Source organism: Acanthochromis polyacanthus, chromosome 1 (genome assembly GCF_021347895.1).
Source record: "Acanthochromis polyacanthus isolate Apoly-LR-REF ecotype Palm Island chromosome 1, KAUST_Apoly_ChrSc, whole genome shotgun sequence".
Lineage (NCBI taxonomy): Eukaryota > Metazoa > Chordata > Actinopteri > Pomacentridae > Acanthochromis > Acanthochromis polyacanthus.
In genome coordinates, this window is record NC_067113.1 from 20104311 (window position 1) to 20129683 (window position 25373).

The following is a 25373-nucleotide window of genomic DNA, read 5'->3' on the forward strand; positions in this document are numbered from 1 at the left end:
GAAAAGAGAGTCCTGGCCGAAGCACGTACAGGCTCACACTACAGGAAAGACTTTACAGCGCAAGCAGACAGTGGAAACACCGAAACAATAGGGGATGGAATTACACGACACGAAACAGGGAATAAACTGTGACTTGGAAAATGAGCAGCCAATGAGTCTGTCCAACAGAATGAATGAATAAGTCCAATCTGGATGATAAGGACAGGAAGAATGAGGGACTCACCGGGTAGGCCTTCCTCGGCATGGGGGCTGGAGGCAGAGACTGACCGATGGAGTTCTGGGGGCATCCTGGCACTTCCTTAGCTGGAACAGGAAAAGGACATTATATCACAACGGCAACAAAACTTTCCACGCTTCCAGAGAAGAAACAGGATCTGACAGATAGTAAAACCACTTCTACGCAACTTTCTGTACAGTTTAAACCTCCATTTACTCACCCGCTCTTTCAATAGATTCCGTTCGATTTAGAGGTCCTCTGTTGAAGCTTTTATCATTGCTGAAAAGGCGAGAAAAAAAAAACGTACTCCATTAACAGAGTAATAGTCATATAAAGATACAGAACGCTGTCGGCTCTCTAAAGCTCTCGGCACCTTGGTAACAGATTTACTGCAGCACTACCAGCCCTGTGGGAGACAAAAAGACAAAAGGACGACTGCGGAGGAGAGTTATTGCTCGTCTGGCTCGATGCTCGATTAGCCTGGAAGCTAATGAAGCGGCTAAACAGCAGCCATGTATTCTCGCTGCTCCTGGGAAACAAACAGCACATTACAAGAACAGCGAGACGCAACCCCGGGGTAAAGCAAGATGTTTCTGTGTATGTGCAGTGAATTATCTAACGGCTGGAAAGACACCATGACATGTCACTGATTAATGCATAAATGTGCTTTTATTATCTTACCCTGCAGGAGATTTAGGTGGCGCTGATCTGGACCCCAGTGGCCCCTGACTAGATTTGGACTGTATGCTCATCGCTTCCATCTTCGCCACAGGAGCAAGACCCAAACCTGGAACACACAGTAATGCAACACGCTCGCTTTGGTCTGTCTCACATCGCTGCAATCTGAATATACTCTTGTGATGTTTTGCAAACTGTCGCTTCCAAGGTCAAAAATGAACGTTTAATCCCAAAAACAATCACTACTTGTTGGCCTTGGCAAGAGGCTGCACACCTCTCAGTAATGATTGTGTTTGTTCTCGGTAATTAATACAATCTTATCATCAATTTTGCTGTTTTTGCTCATGTATTCATTTACTGGGAGAACTGGAGGAAAACTTCTAAATCAACAAACTGAAGTGGAAAATTACACGAACTATTCAAATGCTTGAGTTAAGATTCAGAATAGATTTTTGTCCATAAAATCGACTGCACAATTAACTGAACTGGGATCCGCAGACACTTAGAAACACTGTGCTGTGTTAACATGGCTTTACTGTGGCAGTGGTCAAGCTTGAAAATGGCGAGAAGGTCTCCGGGAATTCACGAAGGACACAAGAGTTCAGCTATTTAACTGAAAAGGCATTAATAAATCATGAAAAAAAGAACAAAGTGCATATTATACCTCCAGTTGAAGTGAGCCTCATGGGGGGTACAGGCGGGTGCATGTTGGGGGGATCTGAGGACGATCTCTGCCGACCGACCAGGTCTAAAGAACCGGGCTTCCAGCTGCTGGACGCTGAGGACTGACTGATCCCTCCCAGACCGGCTAACTGTGCTAAAGGAGACAGAAGAGGAGAAGGGATTATTAAAATGAAAAAAAAGGGGAGTCGGAGAGAATGCAGCGCTCTTTGCCAGAACCAGCATTCACTACAAAAGTCGAGCCGTTTCTGCCGGAGTGTAATTGAGAGCGACAGTTAATGGGGAGAGGGAATGTGCAAAATGCTGAGGCCGGTGGGGGCCGCGGTGAGGAGAGGTGGGCAACACAGCTGGTTGGTTCTGCTCTGCTCTGCTGGCAGCTCTCCAGACAGCCACTAAGGGGAATAAAGACAGACTGTGGTGAACGTGTCACTTGTCGGTTAACTTAAAAAACTACAATGCATCCCATCCATCTGTCTCCAATGTGACTTTCCTCTGCCTCAGAAACATCTGCGGCACATAAACGGGTCAAGAAGTCACACAGACCTGCAGAGTTAATGAAACTGCTCCTCGAGGGCATTTTTTAATAAATATAACTTCAACAAAATGGGCAAAGAGGCCAGCTATGAGTCAGGAAGTTTAGCATCCAGACACAAAAACATATTCAGTAAATGACACTGAAAAATGCTCCACTTTGTCCACAAACTAGGGATCGACTGATACGGCTTTTTCTGGGTCGATTATTGGTCCTGAATAAAGACAAACAGCCAGTATTTTTGAACTGACACACATTAAATGTTATACTTTAATAGCAGAGAGTTTGCCATTCACAACTAGGCCCCTTCAGTAATAACCCTCCTGTTGTCCTCATTTACAGGCACCAAAACAATATTGTTTCCTTGTCTGAAAAAAAATCCAAAAATTCAGCAAAAAATTCCCTAAATTTCTGAAAATTTGCAACACCTTCAGAAAGAAAATTCCAATTCCTTAAAAATTTACCTTAAAAGTTTATGTAAAAAAATCCCCAAAATTTGGCAAGAAGTTCTTGTAAATATTTTCAAAAAAATGAGTAAAAGTCTTCCCAAAAAAATCCTAAAAATATCTAAAGTGATAACATATGTATCAGTAAAACTTCTAATATTTTCTTTAAGAAAGGATTTTGGTTGATTTTTATGTAAATATTCTTAAAGAAACATTTTTAACATTTATTTTTTCCACCAAAAAATGTTCCAAGATTTCTCATAAATGTTGAAAAAGTGGACATCAGAAGTTTCACTGTGAAAATATATTTTTTTCACATTTTTAAACTTTGAAACGGGTCAATTTTGACCCGCAGGACAACACGAGGGTTAAGGCAGCCCCTAGATATAGGAATAATGATGTCAGAAAACCATGCTGTATGTTCTCTTCTGTTTACTGACTGATCAATTGATTGATTTGAGATTGATTTGGTCTCCTGGAGTTAATAATAATAAACAAAAATAATAAATTTTATTCGTAATGCACTTTTCATTTACTCAAAATCTCAAAGCGCTACATGTAAGATATAAAAAGGATAAAAACAAAACAATCAGACAAAATAACAATAAAAAATGGAAACTTCAGGGGCACGTTTAATTAAAAGCTTTGTTAAAATGACAGGTCTATAGGCCTTTTTTAAAAAACATCCAGTGTGTGTGGAGCTCTCAGGTGGTCAGGGAGGGAGATCCATATGCTCAGTCCACTGTTCTTTTCTGTATTTTTTATCTTTTCTATCAGCTGCATCAGACCCAAAGTAGTGCATTTAAATTAGAAATAATCAGTGAATGAGGATAACAACATTGGTAATTGGTAAAATGCCAAATGTTGGCCTGGATAATCGCTCTGGCTGGTAATCACTAATCTTTCCCTACCACAACATTTGTCTGATAGTATTTTGTTGGTGGTGCTGCTGAGTCTGAGCTTACCCAGGTTCCTCGGGGGCAGGGGCGGCGCAGAGGTGGTGGCGGGTTGTGGAGGGTTGGTGTTCAGGATGGTGCCGTACGTCTCGTTGTTGACCAGGTTGGGCATGTAGGGCCGCTGCTTGTCCTTGGAGAGGCCGGCGGCGTCGCGGCCCGCCGAGCCGGACTGCAGGTGGGAGTTGCTGCCCGGAGTGTAACAGCTGACCGGACGCTCGTCTCTCCGGTGAGGACTCGGCTGGAGGGGCAGCGAGGAGTCAGAGGGTGGGTCACGCATGTCAGGGTGTGAGGGTTATGGTTATCAGCCCGTCTTACAAAACTTCTGCAGTTTTGGTCTTGCTTTTCATTTTTCCTTCTGTTCAGTCTTGTGACATTTAACCTTTCAAGCATAAGAACAAAACTTTGTCTCGCTTGTTATCATTTTACATGTGTCTCTTCTGAAACCGTTTTGTTGTTGCACAGAATACACAATGTAACCTCATACTCACGGTATCTTTGAATTTTTGCAACTTTGTCATATGCCTGCAACATTTAAACTCACGTTTACCCTCGTGTCATCCTGCTGGTCAAAACTGACCCGATTTAAAGTTTGAAAATGTGGGGGAAAAATATGTTCAGAGTGAAACTTCTGATGTCCACATTTTCAACATTTTTGTGATATCTTTGAACATTTTTTGGTGGAAAAAAAGAAATGTTAAAAATGTTTCTTAAGAACATTCACAAAAAAAAAATCAATAGATTTTTTTGTGAATGTTCTTAAAGAAAATATTAGAAGTTTTACTGATAGATATGTAATCACTTTAGATATTTTTAGGCTTTTTTGGGAAGATTTTTACTCATTTTTTTGAAAATATTTACAAGAATTTTTGCTGCCAAATTTGGGGAATTTTAAAGGAAACTTATACGAAATTTTCTTTCTGAAGGTGTTGCAAATTTTCAGAAATTTGGGGAATTTTTTGATGAATTTTTTGATTTTTTTCAGAGGAGGAAACAATATTTTTTGGTGCCCGTAAATGAAGACAGCAGGAGGGTTAAAAGCAGAATATTCTGAAAAATTTAGCCAGCCGCCACTCTCTCAGATAACATGGTCAGCTATACAAACTTATGCCAACTTTACTTTATTTGTGACAAAATAAAACAAATATCCCTTTGTATAATGGTTCCCCAGGTCTCACTGGCTTCTTAGAGCCACTTCACACTTTGGCCTTCTGTATTTGATCTAAATAAACCAAACAATCTGTGGCATCCCAGGGGCCTGGTGGTGAAGACTCATATCGCACACTGTGATCGCAACATCCCTGCTCTGATTCCAGCCAGACACTTTTGAAGCCGTTCTCTCCTCTCTCTCATCTCCTTTCCTGTCATCTTTCTACTGCCCACTTTCAAATCAAGCTTTGCTACGCCCCGACAAGTAAACCAATAAAGAAACAGTCAGCGCATTACAGCACAACGTCGCACATCTGTCAAATCACTGTGACTATACTGGGATGTATTCACCAATTACAGTTCCCCTGCAGTAAACCAATCCACTCCAGAAGTAAAAGTTTTAAGCTCAGGTCAAATGGAAGCCCTCAGACCACCCGCTGCATTAAAACGACTGTATAAACAACACTCAAGACTCTTTCTCACACTCAGCTGAGCCTCTCAGATAATACTTACTGTCAAACAGAGATCTTAGTAAATTATGCTCTTCCACACTTTTTTTTTTTTTTTACAATTGCACTGCAAACAAGCAAACTTGGAAGGCACTTCACGTCAAGGAATAACAATGAAAACACACTGTGAGTGCAGTTAGACAGCATTGTACTTCAAATAAAAAAGGAAAAATGAATTGAGCTTCTTCAGTGTTCTTCACATCTCAGCAGCCTCAACATGACAAATTTTCTTTTCCGAAATTCTTTTTATGTTTTGTTTTTTTTATTCCAGTTTTCTTTCCTGTCCGTATAACATTTTCTAATCTCAGGCTTTTCATGAAATCTTCACAAAGACAACATTTTTGACAACATCATCGCTCACCTTCTCATCCAGATCTTCGTCGCTCTCGTCCAGGTCTTCATGCTGGAGGCACCATTCGTACTCGACATGGACGTGGGCGTTGAATTTTCCCGCCAACGCTTGATTCAGCTGCAGACACAAACAAATCCACACGCATGCAATCACAAATGACTGTCGGCTCTCACATGGCTGCAGAAAGCTTCGTGCTCGCCGGCATAAGCCGGGTCTAAACATAGCACAGCTCACCAGCTCCTCACACTGTAGGTGTTTGAGCCTCCGAGCGATATCCAGTGGCGTCTCCCCGGCCTCATTAGCTGGAAGGGAAAACAACAGAAACATGCAATCACTGTTGTATCCACATGCCACACGAGGACAAACACGCAGCCTATTTTCTTTGCTTTCTTTCACTGTGACATGAGAAATGTGTAATTAAAGCGTTTCCCACACTGAGCAGCTCTCTGGTTTCCCCCTCTGTCCTCCTTTTCTTTGCGTTTGCTATCTGGTCTGTGTTGCTGATTTCAGAGAGGAGCAGACAGATTAGCATTGTGAGAAAAAGTCGCCACGGTCTGTTTTCAAGGGCCACAATTCTGGGAACTGAACCTGAAGGACTGGGAACAAGGGTTGTTTGTGTGTGTGTGAGAGCGAGACGATGAGAGGCAGCCAGACAAAAAAATGTGTGTGAGAAGAGGTATGCATGTTTAAAGTAATACTAAATCAATGTAAAAATACTGGTAAAATAAAATAATAGTGTAGGAAACGTATATACATTAAGTAGGAAGAGCCAAATGGAGACAAAAGTAATCATTACAGAGCAGGGGTGCCAAACATGCAGCCCACGGGCCAAAACCGGCCCACCAGAGGGTTCAATCTGGCCCGCAGGATGACTTTGTAAAGTGTAAAATTAACCACACATTGTAAATTTGTACAACTGTAAATCTAAAATAAATTCTAGACAGTGACAAGTTGTTTTGATCACAAAGTAAAATACTAGATTGCTCATTGTTCTTTTGCAATTTTGTCTCATTTTTGTTGTTGGCATTTTTTGTCTCACATTTGTTATTTATGCTGTGTTTTTGTTGTTTTGTGTTTATCTTTTGTCACACTCGTGCTTTTGCCTACTTTTTTTGCTTTGTTCCTTTTTGAAATCATTTCTTGTCTCGTTTCTTGTCCATTTGTTGTCGCTTTGTATCTTGTCTCTATTTTTGTTTTCTTTCATGTCATTTTGTGTCTCATTTTTGTAATATCTTGCCTTGATTTTGTCCTTTTTGTCTGACTTTTGTCATTTTGATTCTAAAGTAAAATACTATATCATTTAGTTCCAGATACCTGAGACTAAAAGTTTTGTGCTTTTGTAGAAATACTGTGATCTGTAAGCTGTATTGTGTAAATGATAAACTGAGGCAAACTGTTGTTGAAACTGCACTGATTTTTCTTTTAAAAATTCAGTTTGCTCATAATGTTATGTAAAAATTTTCAGTATGTACTTTTTTACACTAAAACAAAGGGACAAATTCGGAGTCGTTGTTATTTATAGGTTTATTATATTACAATTTAACTGGTACGGTCCACCTCAGATCAAAATGGGCTGAATGTGGCCCCTGAATTAAAATGAGTTTGATGCCCCTGTTATAGAGATTTTTTTTATATTTTACAATTACAATACTGATGCATGAACACACGAGCAACATTTCTGCAGGAGTTAGGCTTCATAGCGCATACTGCATAACAGAAATTCAATCTGCAAAATCTCTTAGCTTATTAATGTCCGCTAGCCTAGTCGCGCTAGACCCATGTTCTGAAGACACAAGGGTCTAGGCACGCTCGACAGGGAGGGAGGCGGGCTAAAAGGTTGTCTATCAAATCACTCTGCAGCAATTGGGTAGGTATACAACCAATCAGCGCAACGAATAGGCTCCTAGAGCGCCGGAAATCAGAGGATGCGGTAGATCGGTGAAGCCTTATTTATACAGTCAATGGGTGAAGCTCAAGTATATTACAGACATGTTAACAGAAAGATTATTCAGAGTCGGTGCTAATGGAGCTCAACGACTGTTGTCGTTTTTGTTGTCGACCCTGGCAGAGAATTAAATTCGTTGCCGTGGGTTGTCCAGCGCGGCCAGGCTAGTTGTTTCCGGTTGTTTCTGTCAGAATCGTCGCGCCTCTGTCGTCACTTAGTTACGCCCGCCTTCTGACTCTACACTTCATGGTGATTCGTCCGGCCAGTTTTAGGAGCATCCAACCTCGAGCCTTATGGAGGGTAACTAGACCCGCCCTGGCAGAGAATTAAATTCGTTGCCGTGAGTTGTCTAGCGCGGCTCGGCTACAATCTTAAAAACTTTGCTCCCACTGCAGTCTGAATATTTTACTCTGTTCTAGAATTGGGTAACTGCATTGTGAAAAAGACAGGATTGCTACCAGTATTATGGAAAGCTTTCTACAAGAAAATAAAACTTCAATTACTTGATGCAAGATGCAACTTTCACTGTCCTTTGTGTGAAAATGATCTGCAAAAAATATGCAAAGTAACCAGCATCTAAAGCTGTCCAAAAAAATACAGTGAAGTAAAAATGATGGTATATTCCTCTGAAATGTAGCAGACAGTGAAAATATTTGTGAAAATAAAATAAAAAACTATAATCACCTCAGAAGTGTAACAACAATATGTAAATTAGCTGGCTGGTGTAGAAAATGAAAAACAAAGAAACAAAAGGGCAAAGATGGACACTAAATACATCATGACTGTGCCGTTTGCTGCTGGTGCGTCTCCTCACCAATCTCTATGGAGGCCTTCCCCCTCAGCAGCAGCTTCAAACATTCACTGTTGTCGGTCAGGCAGCAGTAGTGCAGCGCCGTGCTGCCTTTGGCCGTCTGCTTGTCCAAATTTAAACTTTAAGAGGACACAGACAGACAGAGGAAAATTTTAAACCCTGAGGTTATAAAATGAAGCCTTCCTTTCTTCTGTCCAGCCTCAGTGCTCCACTAGAGCCTCTAACAAAAGTCAGGTTTTCTCTAACGCTAATGCCATTGTGGCTTTAATGAGCAACACAGGAACTAGCACTGACAGAAAGTCAAATGAACACACAATTATGCAAATAGCTTCAATCTAAAGAGAAAAACAGAGAAATAAATGGATGTCAATAACCCTTGTCAATAAGCCAATAAATCCAATCAATAAATAAATTTGTCTTTTTATGGTCTATTTAATGTTTGCTGCATAATCACATTGGCTGACGAAACCCATTACAGCATAATGACTTCTGTTTTTCTGCCGTATTCACCTGTTCTGGGTGAGGAAGTCCACGATGTGCAGAGACGTTCTGTCCACCAGCCTGACCGCTAGATGAAGAGCTGTCTCCCCTTGTTCCTGAAAGAAAAACATAAAACATCTACATAAAACGCCTAAAAATATGAGGTATATTCATGGGAGAAGGCAAAGATGCAACAGACAATCTAACATATGAATTTGCAAAGTCACAGGTGAAATATTTGGTGCACTGACGTGTCCGTTGGCCAGAGGAATCGGCTCCATGAGGTCGACTCCCTCGGCGTAGACCTGGATTAGAGAGAAGATGTCTCGAGCTTTTACTGCGTCGCACAGCGTGTGGAGCCTGGACGTCGGATCAGGACACTTCTTCCTGGCGAAGCGTTTCTCCGTGTATTTGGCTGTGATGAAGTCTTTCCTCGCCTGCCTGGTGGAGAACACAGACAGGCAGATGTTTTGTTTCAGCTGCGAGATCTTTTGAACAGTTTGTGGCCTTTATAGTGGAGATGAACGATGATATTGGTAACATTATCAACACTGGCTGATAGAAGCTTTAACACAAAAAAACGATGAAAATCAAAACTGACAGGAAGACAGACAGACAGTCAACAGTTGGAGTTTTTATATAACAAGAAATATGCTTTACACATAAGTTTCAGGTAAAAAAAAAAAAAAAATTGTCTCGTAAATGTCCAAATTTGGAACATTACGATAAGAGACGGACATGATGTTTTCCGCGGTTAGCTGGAAAAAATGTGTGCCGATATCTGCAAAATGAGTTCGATATCAGGTATCAGCAAAAACCTAATCCAAAATACATCCCTACTTTATACGAATGTGTGTGTGAGAGATGGTGCACCGATCAACAGCAGCAGATCAGAAATACTCAATAAACACCACCTATAGTGGATTGTGTGATCAGCGACATCATTGCATGATTTAGTTCCATAATGAATTTAATTTGCAAGGAGAAGCAGGCACAAAGAAGCCACATCAAGAAAGATATGTTACTAAAATATGTCATTTGATAAAACACCGGCAATACATGACTTCCAACTGTGAACATTTTGAATTGCAGTGAATCAGGAAAGACTTGAGTTTGACTGCTTTTATACCACAATAGTCACTTTTTTAGTATTTAGACAATTTGAAACATATTAATGACTATTTGGTAATATTATCAATTGGTTCCCTGTGCATATGGAGGCACACAATCTTGAGACAACCTCTCTACAAAATCTATTTGTTTAAGGAAATTAAACCAGGAAAACGCATCAGTGATAGTGTGCAAAATGGTACTTCTACAACTTTAAACTTTCAAACATTTCATTAGGGAGCATTAATGTGATTTGAACAGCTGTGTGCGCGGTATTAGTTGCGAAAAAAAAACGTGCACATTCTAATTACTTTTACATTTAAGGCTGTTTTTAATCAATATTTTCTCTTCTCCTGAATGTGTGTCGAGCAGCTGCAACAAAGCAACTTCCCTATATGGAATCAGTAACCTTTTTCTTCCTGATTAATCATGTCGGTATAAATAGAAAGTTGGGTGGGAGGTTTAATTTTAGATGCTGATTGTACTGGTGCTATATAAATAAAAAGAAGCAATCAATACAATTTAGAAAACATGATCAGCATGTTGTTGGTTAAAACAGTAAAATGGTCACAGCAAGTGAGAAGGCTGGAAAAGGGCAGGGAGCAGGGGTATGGAGGTGATACGAGGGGATGCAGAGAGGGTGGAAGAATGAAGTTGGAGGGGTGACTTACATGTCACTGGCTGGGTTGGGTTTCACCACATTTTCAGCGCTTAAACAAGCCTCCATGATTTCATTAAAGCCAGCATTCCCCACATTCTTGGCCAGCTGTGGAGCACACGCAAACGCACACACGGACAGACACACAAATGCACATAAATTAAAACTAGCTACGCGTCATTTTCTGTGCCACATCGATTAATTCAAAAGTCATCGGTTCAGCTCGCACACCCACTGGGAAGCGGCAGACATCCCCAACTGGAAGCGTGAAGCCTCACAGACTGCACAACGCCTGCCCGATTGTGGCCAACACTACTGGCGTCTTAACACCGAGGAAAGCAATCATGGCTGGAAGCATTTAATCCTGACCGTCCCACAGGCGGTAAATCTCTTCACCAACGGTGATTAGCAAAGCCAAACAGAATCCCAGCTATTCTAAGCGTGGAGGCTTCCAGAGGTCTTCCAGAAGAGAAGCAGAAACAGGCGTCATTCTCCTCATGTTCACCTCCTGTCTTGATTTACTGTCCTCATTATTTATCGCCCATTCTAACCCGCCTTTCTCCTCTTTTACCCAATTTAGCCCTGCGAAGAACTCTCTAGAGATCCGGATGGAGAATCAATACAATCGAACGGGTGACACTTTGACAATAACAGGGGACGTGTGGTGATTCAGGTGGGAAGAGGTGATTTACCAAGAGCTCGGAGGTGCTGAGCACATCCAAAGTGAGGGACTGGATGCGGGAGTAGTGGACTCCCAGCTCCCTGTGGATCCCCGAACATTCTATACAGGTGAGGATGCCCAGGTTGGTGGAGAGCCACGTCGGGTCTGAGAAAGAAAAGGGAAGGTGATCAGGTAAAGAATATGCACAGAAGAGGGAATAAACAACACAAGAGGGGGGAACAAGGGGAGGAATATGGGTGATAAACTGTCACTGGGCGAAAAGCACTAAAGCAAAGAAGTCATTTCTTGCAGCCTCTGAGTCAACTTTGATGTGTCCTTGTGGAAAGCTGAGGGCTCTGGAAATTTAATAGCTGCCTGAAGGGCTTTTTGCTATCGCACGGCGCACAATGTCAGAGGAAAGTGACCAAGCAGCACTGTAACTAAGTCTGGCCTACATACTGCTCATGTGTGGATGTATGTGCCCGAATAGACTGTACACTATGTTAAAGTATACATGTATGCAAGTGGAAATTTCATGGGACTCGAGGAAATATTTGGAGGATAATTTAAAATTTGTGACAGAATCTCCAGAGTATCCTCACTGTAAGGGTTTCAGCATTTTCTATATCAGAGACTTAGCCTGGTGCCAGTGGTTTTGCATACATTATACTGACACCTTTCACATGCATTCACAAAGCATTCTGCATTATTCTGACTTGCCTTCAAATTATCATATAAACCTGGCTGCCTTTATGTTTTTTACAAAGTCAGTTATAAACGACAAAGACCGAGGGATCTCCTGTGATTTTAAAGTCATTACAGCTCATGAATATGGCATTGTCTTCGCAGGATTTGTGGGATTTCCAACCATACATGACATTTTATTGTGACCACAGAGCCGTGGATAATCAGGGGTTGATCCTGACTGATCCTGTCCCCGTGTCAGGAGGTTTAAATAATTAATGAACTTATCTGCTGCTGTGCTTCCATGTGTAAAATGTGCACAGCACCTCTTTTCATTTGGAAATGCATGTTTAGGCTCCAGTATGACGGCTGCAGGTATTTAAAAAAGAGAGCATAAAAACATTTCCTGCCAAACCCTATGCTACACTAATATATAAAACATTACATTACAGCTAAAACTCAGGCTTCAATAATCTGCACATTCAATACATTAAAAACTGGATTTTAATGAAGATTTTAATGTGTAATTGTTTAAAATAAATGTAAAAACTGTAAAACTGAATACAGTTCTAAGGAAAAACTGTGCCTCATGTTTTCCTAATTATTTCATTTTAAGATTTGTATAACAGTTATGCTATAGTGTTGATTCAGTACACTGTCTTTACTACATTGTATGTACTTATACACACACAAATGCTAATGATCCGATGCTCTGGCAAGTATTTCAGAAGGGAAATGGAAGCAGATATTGGAGAAAAATCCCAGGAAATCCTAAGATCTCAATTCCTGGCATTTAACCCAAGTTTGGACCATTTATTAAAGTGCACTTTATGGCGTATGAATGAAAAACTACGTGGCATTACGGGCAAAATACATTATTATATTGTTAGTTATCAAACTACAAACATGAACAAGTAGATCTTTAAAAACAAAGCATTTCTGAAACAACTCTGAAAATCCCCTGAACTGTCTCTGCTTGTAAGAGCATTATCAAATAATAATCATGTAATTGGGACAATAAAAAAGTTAGTAAAGCATTCATGGTGACAGATAACGTGTCTCAAACATTCATCCACATTGATTCTCACACAATAGGGAAATAAAAAGTAAACAGATGTTTCCTTGCAGGTGTAAAACCTGTGGTTTGGTCAAGTAAATGTGCATGGGCGCTGCTGGATTTTTAGCAGGTATTCAATTTGTTTTAATCCAGTGCTGTGCAGTTTTTCTGCAGAGACGGATTTTCCCCTCCATCGTTTCCACTCACTGGGGGCTCCGCAGTCGCAGCACACGTCATTTCCCGTCATCCTCTTGACTTCTCCCAGGATTGCCTTGGTCAGCTCCTGAACAATGTTGTTCTCCCCAACGTGATGATCCCCTTTGAAAGCCTGATTTAATGCCTCCTCTTTACTGTTCTGTAGCACCGAGATCCAGCTGGAGGGAGAACAGGACAGAAAAAAGGGCGGCCAGGAGATGTGAGTCGGGTAGATGAAAGTGAGAACAATGACAGAGGAAAAGGAGAAGCAGAGGGAGGAGAAGGAGAAAGTAGGTTGAGGCGTACTGGAAGAATGGGAGCAGCCAAAGCAGACAGGAATGAGAAGAAAAATGGAAGTGAATCTGGAGTAAAAGGCACTTAATAACTGGCAGGAGGGTGGGAGGTAAAGACGAGGCCAAAGCGTCTGACTGGGTGTGAGGTAGGAAGTGTGAGGAAAGTAGTCGAGGTGGTAACAGGATGCACTTAAACACAAGTCTGGACACACGGATACAATGGGAAGGAAGGAGCAGGCACTTACATCTGACAGTCCTGGTCGTCCTCGGCCTGGAAGTGATACGTTCTGTCATCTAAAACGAAAAGAGAAATGAATGACCGAACATTGAAGAGGCGCGGGAGGGAAAACAGAGAAGAACAGAGCAGTCAAGGAGCCGGAGATACACAGTAAAAGCTTTGAGCGATTCCCTCCACAGGGCATTAAAGTGTTCTCCTGAAAGGTCAAACCGAGGGCGAACTGCAACACAGCACAACAAAAACTTGTTTCTGCCATCAGATAAGAATTCGCCTCATAACCAGACATCTATTTCTGCTCAAGCGTATCCAAAGAAACCTAAAATATGTGGTGTCTCCAGTATCTACTGAGTAAGCAGAGGAATCGGCCTTAAATCCTACATGATCATGACTTGAAATGTCTATTGTGTCATTTCCCATCATCTCTCTACTTTAAATGTAGCAATGAATACACTTGAAACCCCAGATTGTAAGCTACACAATCTAGCCAGAAAGGAGAAAGTCTGAAATGGGCTATTGATTCCAAATGAAAAGTGTTTGTTGTGGAGAACTCTTTTGTCAGTGTGCCCAGCTTCAAAAGCGTTATTTGATTCATTTGTCTGACAAAAACAGTCCAGTCAGGGAAGAACAAAGACGCTTTAGGTTGCAACAAGCAATTAGTTTCATGATTGATTAACATTTAGATGCAATGCCTACAAAAAAGTATTCCTCTGATTTGAAGTTTTCCCCTTTAATAGCTTTTCACCATTGAATCATGGCCAAAATAATTTGCCTTTTTTAAACCAGTATTTACAAAAAAAGATTCTTTCACATCAAAGTGAAAACAAATTTCTACAAACTCATGTCAGTCAGCTGAGAATATAAAACATGAGTGACTGCAGAAATATAGTGAATGAATCTTTATATAACTGCTGAAGCTCAGTCAGGTCACACAGGGATCCTGAGTGAACTGTGCACTCCAGAATAGTCTCTACTCTTTACTTTTACAAGCCTTCCAGGGCCGAATGCCAAGAAGCACCATGACATCATGATGCTGCCCCCACCATGCTTCACTGTTGGGATGTGAGGTTCACAATGATGTGCAGTGTTTGGTGTCCACTAAACAACAGTGTTAAATCTGATGGCAAAAAAAGCTTCATTTCAGATTATAGAACCTTCATCCAGGTGAGAGTATCTCAACATGCCTTCTTGTCAGGATTTAACATGAGCTTTTTCCTACAGTGGTTTTCTCTTTGTCGCTCTCCCACAAAGCTTTGACGGGTAAAAAACCCATTGAACAGATATATACACAGTTATCATAGATAAATAATAATAATAATGAATTAGATTTATATAGAGCTTTTTTGGGCACTCAAAGCGCTTCACAATGGATCCAGTAATTTCAACTTGGTACCTTAATTTTACCTCATAGTTTTTAGTCACAAATGATAAAAATTCAAAGTTCTTAATTTAAACATTGCGTTATGCCATTTTTTTTAGGACTCGCATACATTCCATAAAGCATGTTAAGTCATTATTTGTATTTAAATATTTTGACCTAATTTTTTTATTTTAATAAAATTTTAATTTCATTTATTTTAATTATACATTTCTAATGGGGGAAAGTCCCTGTATTTACACTAAATCATTCAGAATATAAAAAGTCAATTGTGAAAAATCTCAGTTCCCTCTCAATGACAATTTTACAAAGACTAAACGTGTACATAAATTTAGTAACTTGTGAAGTCGATTGTTCCACCTGTCATCTCAGCTGCCTTTCTGTTTGTAGTTAAGGGATTCCAGTGTCGAGACTAAATTCTAGATGCAGGTGTACTGAATTCACTGTATTATCTTTTCTGTTTAAATGAGCTCATCTCTGCTTTGCTGCTTCTGGGAAACGGTGAGACAACTGAAACCCACAGTGCTGCTGAACAAATCTTGGCCTGCTGCTGCCTGGAGCTAATTAAAATGAGGCGTTTGACTGTAATGACCGCAGACTAGAGAGAGCGGAAAAAGGAAAAGAGGTGAGCACAGGCAAAAAGATGGGGACAGGAGACACAGAATGAGAAGGAAGTTGGCAAAAAGCACAAAGAGAAGGCTGAACTTACGTGATATGAGGTCAAAACTCCGCTTTTCTTCAGGATTGTGTTTCACCTGACAGGTGAGCAGGTTGAGCTTAGCGGGCGGTCGGTTAGCCTGCCAGAGAGCGAGACATTAAAAACAACATAAGTGAACGGGATAGTTGTGTCTGACCTCTGCTGGAGCCAAATGAAACATCAGATAAGCTGCTCTGTGTGAGATGAAGTGTGTTCGTGAGGGGAGCTGACCAGGCCGGAGCTAAACCTTTATAAGGGAGCGAGAGGAGTTAAGTGAGACTTCAGCTGAGGCAGCGATGCGAGAGGAATGTTAACTCGCAAACGTGGCCTGTGATCTCTGCAGATTGCTGTTAATGTATTTGTGGTTAATGGGTGAAGATAATGACCCGCAAGGGAGGAGGCCTGCAGCCACAACCCTGAAGCAGTAATGTGTGTGCAGGCTGGTCCCACGCATGTGTGTGCGCATCCAAATGTGCACGTGTTTTCAGCAGAACTAACAGAACAAACGCCAAAAACGGTTTGCTTACTGTGCCGTGTGAGATGGTGAGGTATCCATTCTTCGCCGTACACTTCCTCTTCTGCCAAACTTTCCTCAACCTGGGTCACACACAGGAAGGCGATCAGTTTGTCTCATGTGCAGTGAATTCATAAAGCAGACACAAATGAAATATTTACTATGACCACACGCATGAGTTACGGCACAGGCTGAGCAGTGTGTTCATGTCTTTAATAAAACAATGCTGTTTTCAAAGCTGAAGCAATTAGTCGAGTAACCGATAAGTTAGTCAATAGAAAATTAATCCGCACCAGTTATGGTTACTTGTATACCAGACACATAGCAACATTCATTACTGCCACTGTGTTGTTTTCTTGCTTTATCATTTTGTACTATCCATCCATCCATTCTCTGTACACCGCTTTATCCTCACTAGGGTCACGGGGGTGCTGGAGTCTATCCCAGCTGACTCGGGCGAAGGCAGGGGACACCCTGGACAGGTCACCAGTCTGTCACAGGGCTACATATACAGACAGACAATCACACCTCCAGTCACACCTACGAAAAATTTAGAATAATCAATTAACCTCAGCATATTTTTGGACTGTGGGAGGAAGCCGGAGTGCCCGGAGAAAATCCACGCATGCACAGGGAGAACATGCAAACTCCATGCAGAAAGAGCCCAGGCTCAGGCCGGGATTTGAACCGGGATCTTCTTCCTGCAAGGCGAAAGTGCTAACCACTACTCCACTGTGCAGCCCCATTTTGTAGTATTATCATTACTGTTATTATTTTAATACTACTCTCAAATGTACTTTCATATTTTCACACTTATCTGTTTATTTTTATTTAGTTATTGTATTTTATCTTTGTGAGTTTTCCACTCTTGCACTTTGATTCTTGTCTTTAAACTAAGAGGCCTGTTTGTTGGTCTAGGAGGGTTGTTTATAGAGAGAAGTTATACGGGGTTTTTGAATGTTTCTGGGGGAAAAAAAAGAAAAATGTTGACTATATCCCAATTGCACTGTATGTCTTGAACTTGCTTTTATAAAAATCTGTTGAAAAAAAGACAAAGAAAAAAATAGGCACACAAGTAAACATGAGCTACTTTCCCGTTTCATATCATTTCATTTTCAATGCTGTGAAACTGTGATGTCTATTTTCACTGTATTGTAAATAACTGTTCCAGAAAACAATCTGCAGATTACTGTATAATAACACAAATTTGAGCTTGATTTTTGTTTATTTTAATGCATCTCTATGCACAGCTACAGCACTACATCTGATCTTTGTGCACCATTTTTTTTTACCAACTCACCCATCACTTTTCTTATAAAGGTAGCCGCTGCGCTCGGTGCCGTGCTCCTTGTTGCCCTGCGGCTGGTGCAGGCTGTAGGTGGTGCTCTGCCGCACCTGGGAATCCTGGGAAAACACATAAATCAGAGGAGTTAAAAGAAGCAGAAAAAGCAGGAGAGGCACATTAGATTTGCAAAACAATAGGAAGTCAACAGGGAGCTACAGAGGTGTTTAATTGCTCTTCTGGGTCTCCTGCTCCTCTCAGAATGTAAAGGCAAATATCAGTAATATCATAACTGCTGCTGGTAGCCGGAAGGATTTGGTACAAATGAAGTAACAGGCGCTTTTACACTTCTGAAGTCTGCAACAGTAGCTGGTCAAATTTTAGAATTACTTATTTAGTCTCAACAGTAATTCAGAAAGAAATTAAAAAAAAAAAAACACATCACGTTTAGAATAATTTTTGTCCGTTGGATTTTTATCTTTACATTGTAACAACTCGTTCGAAAAAGGAGCAAACAAAAGCCAGATTTTTGTGTGAACGATGTTATTTCCTTTCTGGGAACACTTCAGGAAACAGAGAGGACGACTTCTGAAGGCTGCAGGGACTTTATGTGTGCTCTTATCAGCAGACCCACACAACCAACAGGATGGTCTTGGCAGAACAGGACAGTAGCTCCAGCTTAGATATTTTCTTCGCAGCATAACTAAAAATCAAGTAAAGCACTAAGAAGAACCACACTGCTGCTGTAAAAGAACAAAAACAAAACTACCGATCGAGCACTGGACACCACAACAGTGAAAACAGGTTACAAACAGCCACAGAAAACATTTTTCAAAAAAATCCACTTACTCTCCTAGACTTGTTTCACAAAAGACGGAGGCAGTGGAGGAGAGAAGAAAACAATCTTAAGGTGAGACCAGAAGCTGCTGATGTTTGCAGCATATTTAACAGTTCACTAAGCACAGGGCTGGTGAGCGGTCAACAATCACCTCAGTTTACGGAGCTGGCGGCGTAAATCGAGAAATAGCAACGCAAGCACGAACCACCACAGATTTGGGAGGGTTTTTGCATAAAAATTTGCTGAAATGTGGTGCAGAATCCAGTGTTTGTATTATGTGGTAGAGATGTGTTTGTAACAAGTTTATATCCTCCATGGAAGCTTCCCTATTTCACTGCTTTTCAACACCGAATCATGCTCAATATGATTTGGCTTTTTTGACAAGAACTTGAAAAGATTCTTTCATGTCACAATGAGAACTGATTTCTACCAAATAATATAAAAGAATCTAAAACATAAAATAAGGGATTGTATAAGCATCCACCCCCTTCAGGTCAGTATTAGCAGATATACTTTGGGCCACAATTACATCACTGAGTCTGTGCAGATAGGTCTCAATCAGGACACTCTAATTTAACCCCATTTCATTTCTAGAAAACTGCTCAAACTGTCAGGTTGCATGGGACTGCAGGTCTGGATTTGGACTTGGCCACTCTAGGACATTCACCTTGTTTCCATTAAACAATTTCTATATAGCTTTGGCTGTACGCTTCAGGTCATTATCATGCTGGAAAACAAACCTTCCCCCAAGTTGCAGCTCTCTTGCAGATGGCCTCAGGTTGTCCGCCAGGATTTCCTTATACTTTGCTGCAGGTATTTTATCCTCTACCTTTACAAGTCTTACAGGGCCTGCTGCTGAAAAGCATGATGCCGCCACCACCGTGCTTTACAATGGGGGATGAGGTGTGCAGCGTTTGGAGTCCTTCAAATGTAGCATTGAGTCTGATGGCCCAAAAAGCTAATTTCTGGTCTCATCAGACTAAAGAACATTCTTCTGGGTGACTTGACAGTGTCCTACATGCTTTCCAGCAAACTCTAATTGAGATTTAATATGACTTTAGGTGAGTCATTACAAAGGGGTGAATACATCTGCAATTACTTAGTTCACATTTTATATTTTTAATTAACCGACATCACTTTGTCAAACTTGGTTTCTATTTTGACATGAAAGAAAAATCTTGATTGTTCTGTACACATAGTGTTAACAACAGTGTATCCTTTCAGTCAATGCCATCACTGCAACATGTTGAAGGTAAATAGTGAGGTTTGGGATTGTGTCCAGTATATCGTATATAATCTGATTTACAGAGAGTAAGAAGATTAACATCTGATATTTGACTGACATGTTGTTGAGACACTGAAAGGTCACAGAGGACTTTCAGGGCTGTGTGTGGGCACTCGTGTGTGTTGTGTGTGTGTGTGTGTGTGTGTGTGTGTGTGTGTGTGTGTGTGTGTGTGTGTGTGTGTGTGTGTGTGTGTGTGTGTGTGTGTGTGTGTGTGTGTTACCTCCTTCTGCTCCACCTGCAGCGCTGACTTCAGGACGTCTCGTAACTGAGTCAGCTGCTTCCTCTCCTCATCCTGTACCTGCTTTATCTGTTGCAAAGGGACGAAAAACAGGAGAGAAGTAACGTGTAACTCAAAAAGGAAAGGTTTAGGGGTTTAACAGATAAACAAGGGTGCTGCTGGTGTTCCCACCGTGTGCAGATCTGTGGCCAGTTTCTCTATGGAAGGCTTCAGGTTGTCCACAGCTTTTAGACCATCCTGAAAGAAACTGAAGAGGAAACGCATGAATTGATCTCTCATTGTGGCACAAACATTGTACCCGAGTGACCTGAACTATATCAGAAATAGAACGTGCATGTCTTACTTGCACTGTGCGTGGAAGTACTTGATGAGGTTCTGCAGCAGATCCACCCCCTTCTTGATTTTGATCTCATTGACTTTGAGGAGATACTGTAAACAGACCAAACGCAGATCCAGGCAGAGGGGTCAGGGCAGGTTCAGTCAGAGGGAAAGGCGACTCACAAGTCTGTGAACTTTAGTCGTGCATCTCAAACATACACATCCCTTTCATCTCACATCGAGACGCTTCAAAGCAAAAATGTTCATTTTTCAAGCGAAGCGTCATTAAAGTAAAGCATCAAAAAAGCCTCTGACTAGGCCAATACGCTAAAATGTGATGTGATATCTGTATTCCAGCAGGCTTTGCTGTCATTTTAAAATATTCAGTCTTCACCTTAGTTTGACACAGACAGATGCTTGCAGAATCCTTTATGTAATTGCTTGCCCCCAAACCATGAAGTGTGTGCAGTCATTTCAACATTTTAATGTTTTATGGCGCAAATATTTCATTCCATTACCTATTTAGTATCATTTTAAAAACTAATTAGAAACAATGAGGGAGTTCTGCGTCTCGAGCATCAGTCTGACCGACCTCGCACATCTGCAGCTGGAAGAATCTCCTCTCCTTCTCCATCTCTTCGGCGATTTCCGCCCCGCTGATTTCCGTCCGAATCATCCCGTGTTGTCTCGCGTGCTCCTTCTTCTCCTTCTCTATCTTGGTGCTGGGAAGAAGTGACAGCACAGGGGTCAGAGAGCAGACTGCACACCCACAGCAGCAGCAACACAAACACACAGAAGGCATCGTGTAGTGTAAAATCAGCCCCAAAGCAAAGCTGTCCAGGAGAGCAGGCGGCTCCAGGCACCCGTGGATTTACAAATGAATGGTTTTGGGTTGGAGTTGGTTAAGAGACTTACAATGTTAGATGTGACTAAGATTTTTGGTTGGTGTTCACATAAGAATGGAACTATAGTTTACCTGAATCATGAGCCAAGATATTTTTCTATAATTCTGTTAATGGGCAAGGAAAAGCTGACATTAAACCCCACAGTCACTTAAAATGATGACAAAAACGTCCCTTTTCACACTTAAACCACTGGCAAAAGTGGTTTAAGTGCAGCCAAATTGATTCTGCAGCATGAAAAAGATCCCAAAATACAAGCGCAGAGACTTAAAGAACTATTTTCAGTGTCATAAAGAACAAGGAGTCCTGCAACAGTGTGTGTTTTTTCTTAGCATCAACAGTCAGTGTGAAGTTACACAAAGAGACAGAGGGCACTGAAATATCTAAGATGCTGACAAACGCTTTGATAAACTCAGAATCAATCTACCTTATTTTTAAGGCAAATCTATATATATTGAATTGCTTTAGGCCTTATCTCTTTACTAAACTTTGTGTGAATACAATTTACTCAGCATCATCGTTAACAATCCTCACTTTACAGTGTTGGAAGCAAACATCAAGTCTGTCCAGAAATAACGTCTCTTCACGTTACCAGAAAGACTAATTACATGAAGGTGCCTGAAGTATGTTCAGTTAAGCATCCATAGATTTCATTTCCTTAATTTTCTTGCATTTACAGTCAGATGTACAAACACAGCAACTGTGTCAGCACAGGAGAAATGTGTGGCTCAATGCACTGATCTCAGTTAGATTAAATACAAAATAATCTGTGTTGCTTAAACTAAAATTGCCAAAAAAAAAAAAAAAAAAAGAGTTAAGCAGCACTAAGCTCATCAGTGCTTTGGAGGGTTTCCATAATTAGCAGAAAGGTTGTTTGTGAAATCAAACACTTGTTTCTCGCTGATGACGACAACTGAGCAGAGTACAGAAAGCAGAAGGAATCAGAAAGCAGATGTCAGCCGCTGAGAGCAATTTAACCGAGCGATCCACTGACTTTTAGATTAAAATCCCACAAGAAAAATCTATTCTTATACACAATTAGTACACATTTTAGTTTTTAATGTAAGCGTTATTATGACAGAGATGATTAAGGTTAGGTATAGGTTTAGTGCATTAAAAGGTCATGGATAGGATCCAAGAGGCCACAAGCCAATGAGATTAGTGATTTTTTTGATTACATGCTGGCAGGTTGCCTGACAGTCGCTAATCAGGGCTGATTTTTCACACAAGTTCTGCATCTCCCACAGGCAATCAGGAAAACACACCACACAAAGGAGGGGAGGCACCATTCCATGCAACAGGTCATTCTTTTCCATATGCCGTGTTTACCGACAGCATATTCCCTACAAAAACGATGCAGCAGTTTGTTGTCCCTCAGGAAGACGGAGGTTTAAAAGCTGCTCAGCCTGGTTCATGTGCATCCAGACAGACTTTACTTTCTCTTGTTTAACCGTGTTATCTACGTAAAGTAAAATCACAAAGATAATTTCAAAATGTAACATTAGGTCAAGTCAGTTTTAAAATGTTGGAAAATGTTATGATTGAACAACTAGTCTTTAAAGGAGTAGTTCAACATTTTGGGAATTGTGATTCGTCGCTCGCTTTTGTTCATTGCATACGAGTCTGTGCTGGTTTTTGGCAACCTCATAATGACGACAAACTTTAAGAACAAAAAAAAGCGAAGAACTGGCCATGAAATGTGTTTTACTCTATGTACAGATGAATCAAAAAGGGAAATGACGTGTTAATCAGCGAGCTGAAAATGTGCTGTTGGGTAGATTTTGTTCAATTTAGGGAGAGCCAGACCAGCTTTTTGACCCTGGTACTTGCCGTTATGAAAAGCTAAACTAACCACATCCAACGTGTAGCTTCCTATTAAGCAGATAGATGTGACAGTAGTAGAAATGTTCTCATCTAACTCTTGTGAAATAAGCAGCAAGTGTATTTTCCAAAATGTCACACTACTTCTCCCAGTTGTTCCCTTTAAATTGCGACACCATTTTGAAAAGAAACGGATGTATTAATTCCTATAAAGCTGTTTGTATTGTCTTACATATTCTGTCTTACACACTTTGGCCTTGTCTGGGTTTCAAACCAAAGTCTGCAGTCACACCAAACTGTGGCAGAACTGCTCTATTCATAAAGGCAGGCAGAATACAAGAACTCAAACCAAATGTGACATTATTGTCTCAAAGATGATGCTCCAAAAAAAAATACAAACGTGGTTAGAAAACCAGACATATTCAGGATAAAATACACCGAGTTCCAACAGGCTTTAGATTTTGTCACAAACTCGCCATTTGGCAAACGTGCAAAATTTCACTCAGAGAACACTGCCGGCCTTTGTCAGCACATGAATCTTCAGCCCCGACAGCATTACGGCATAATCAGGGCTGCGACTAATAGAGAGACACATGTTCGCCAGGCTGTTTGGCCGCCAGCCAAACTGACAGTTGCTGAACTGATGATGGGACTGAGAATCCCTCCACTTTCAGTACTGTCAATTCAAGAAGCGACGCACCAAAAAAGATACTAGACTTTGGGTTCTTCTGCATTTCTGACGTCTGATTTTAGTTAAGAAAAAAAAAGATTAATCACTTCTTGAATAAACAGCATTCAGTATGAGATGATTCCCATGTGGAGACTGAAAACAACTCAAACTCAAGTCAGATGCGAAGAGCTTGCAAACCAAATTAGGGAATCAGAAATCAAAGCTGTGTTGAGACCAAATCAGTCAATCTCTCTGTGTCTGCGAGTATAAAACAGCCTATTATAACAGCAGACAGCATAGAGATCAGAGACAACCAGAAGATCACTGGTAAAGAAGAGCGGCAGGACATGTTTGGGAGGTTTTTCCAATCAGGCATACGACTGGACTCTATTGATGGAGTCTGTTTGCCATTAATAGAGTCAGGAACAGTCAGACAGCATCCAGATGAGCTCTCGATGTCAGAACTGCTCGATCAAAACGGTTTGGAGAGAAGACGGATTACCCTTTCAGTAAAGAATGTCCTTTGCAGCTTGTAAAATATATGAAAGTGCGAGATAAAAACTCGTGTGTTCGTTGCATGCACAGTCACAGAGGAGTGTCGGTGAGAATGGAGTCGCAGTGTGGAGGTGGAAAGGTGACAGGGCGGGCGGGTTATTCACGTTATCAGGGAGGTGTTGACATATTCATCACAGGGGGAGATTAGAGGGGGAGCACGGTTAGTCGAGACAAGTCAGACACAAAACACAAACTGCACAGTTCAATTTAACACACAGTCAGAAACCAACAAAACAAGACTGGTTTGAACTGTTACACTAATAAACTACTGAGCACAGGATTAGAAAAAGGTGCAGAAATGTAAAATTTATTAACAAACCATCAAATGTTCTATTTATGGAAACTTAAAATTTCATTAAACAAACACATTTAGTTTCTTACACTTTTGTCTCGTAGTCCTTCCAGGCTTTGTCGAATGGCTTTTTCAAATCCTGTGAAAAACAAACAGAGAAGAAAGTATAAATTGCAAGCCACACTCAGGAATGTGTTCCTAAAGTATATTGGTTAATCAGTCGAGTTAATCAAGAGAAAATTACTCAACATAATTTAGTGGGATAGAAAATTTCAGGTCTGCTTGCAAATCAGCCTTGAGATGTCACTGTTTTTTTACAGCTGCTGCTTCTACCGTCAAGCATAAACTTGTAAAAGCACGAGAAGACTCCAAGCACAGGAAGACCATGCAACATCATTTCAAGCCCCAGATTAGCTATTACATTTTTTTCAATGCTTCACGGATCTGGAATGAACTCTCAATGGCAGCAGTTTGATAACTTTGTTGAGATATCTTCACAAATGGGACGGTTGGCTGCTTTTCTGTGTTATATGTCACTGTAGAGTAGATACTGTTGGGTTTTGAAGGTGTCCCTGTGGGTTTTGGGAACTTCTGACAGGAATTCAGACTGAAAAGCTGAGGAAAATTGTGAAAATATGCTGCTTCACCAAGTTGCGAAGAGTCACAAGTGGAATTTTGATTAATTCACGATTAATTTATTAGTTGTTTGGTATCTAAAATATCTGAACATGTAGGAAAATCTTTAATAATGTTTCCCAAAGTCAAAGATGACGTGTTTGAATGTCCTGTTTTGTCCGTGATGCAAAGAAATTCAATTAACTGTAATAGTGGAGCAAAAAAATTGAAAAGATTCAAATTGAAGAATCTTGAATGAGAGGATTTTGGCTGGGGTTTTTTTTTTTGCTTTAAAATGACTCCAACTGAATAACTATCAAC

At 40.8% G+C, this 25373-nt stretch overlaps 1 protein-coding gene across 2 annotated transcripts in view; it reads right to left on the minus strand.

The window, feature by feature from the left end:
• The window catches only part of asap2a (ArfGAP with SH3 domain, ankyrin repeat and PH domain 2a), a 72670-nt gene that overhangs the window by 6167 nt on the left and 41130 nt on the right, over positions 1-25373 (minus strand). Inside the window, exons 5-27 of one of the 2 annotated variants that reach the window (XM_022197452.2) lie at positions 24527-24576; positions 24093-24119; positions 20790-20919; positions 20223-20308; positions 20051-20126; positions 19862-19948; positions 17536-17639; positions 16249-16318; positions 15734-15821; positions 13657-13705; positions 13131-13297; positions 11214-11347; positions 10535-10629; positions 9005-9194; positions 8784-8869; positions 8277-8392; positions 5752-5819; positions 5527-5634; positions 3520-3748; positions 1560-1712; positions 899-1004; positions 438-496; positions 224-303 (exon numbers count right to left, since the gene is read on the minus strand). In XM_022197452.2, the coding sequence (XP_022053144.2) occupies positions 224-303; positions 438-496; positions 899-1004; positions 1560-1712; positions 3520-3748; positions 5527-5634; positions 5752-5819; positions 8277-8392; positions 8784-8869; positions 9005-9194; positions 10535-10629; positions 11214-11347; positions 13131-13297; positions 13657-13705; positions 15734-15821; positions 16249-16318; positions 17536-17639; positions 19862-19948; positions 20051-20126; positions 20223-20308; positions 20790-20919; positions 24093-24119; positions 24527-24576 (2358 nt within the window). The remainder of the gene's footprint in view (positions 1-223; positions 304-437; positions 497-898; positions 1005-1559; positions 1713-3519; positions 3749-5526; positions 5635-5751; positions 5820-8276; positions 8393-8783; positions 8870-9004; positions 9195-10534; positions 10630-11213; positions 11348-13130; positions 13298-13656; positions 13706-15733; positions 15822-16248; positions 16319-17535; positions 17640-19861; positions 19949-20050; positions 20127-20222; positions 20309-20789; positions 20920-24092; positions 24120-24526; positions 24577-25373) is intronic. The other variant, XM_022197469.2, reaches the window with a different exon arrangement.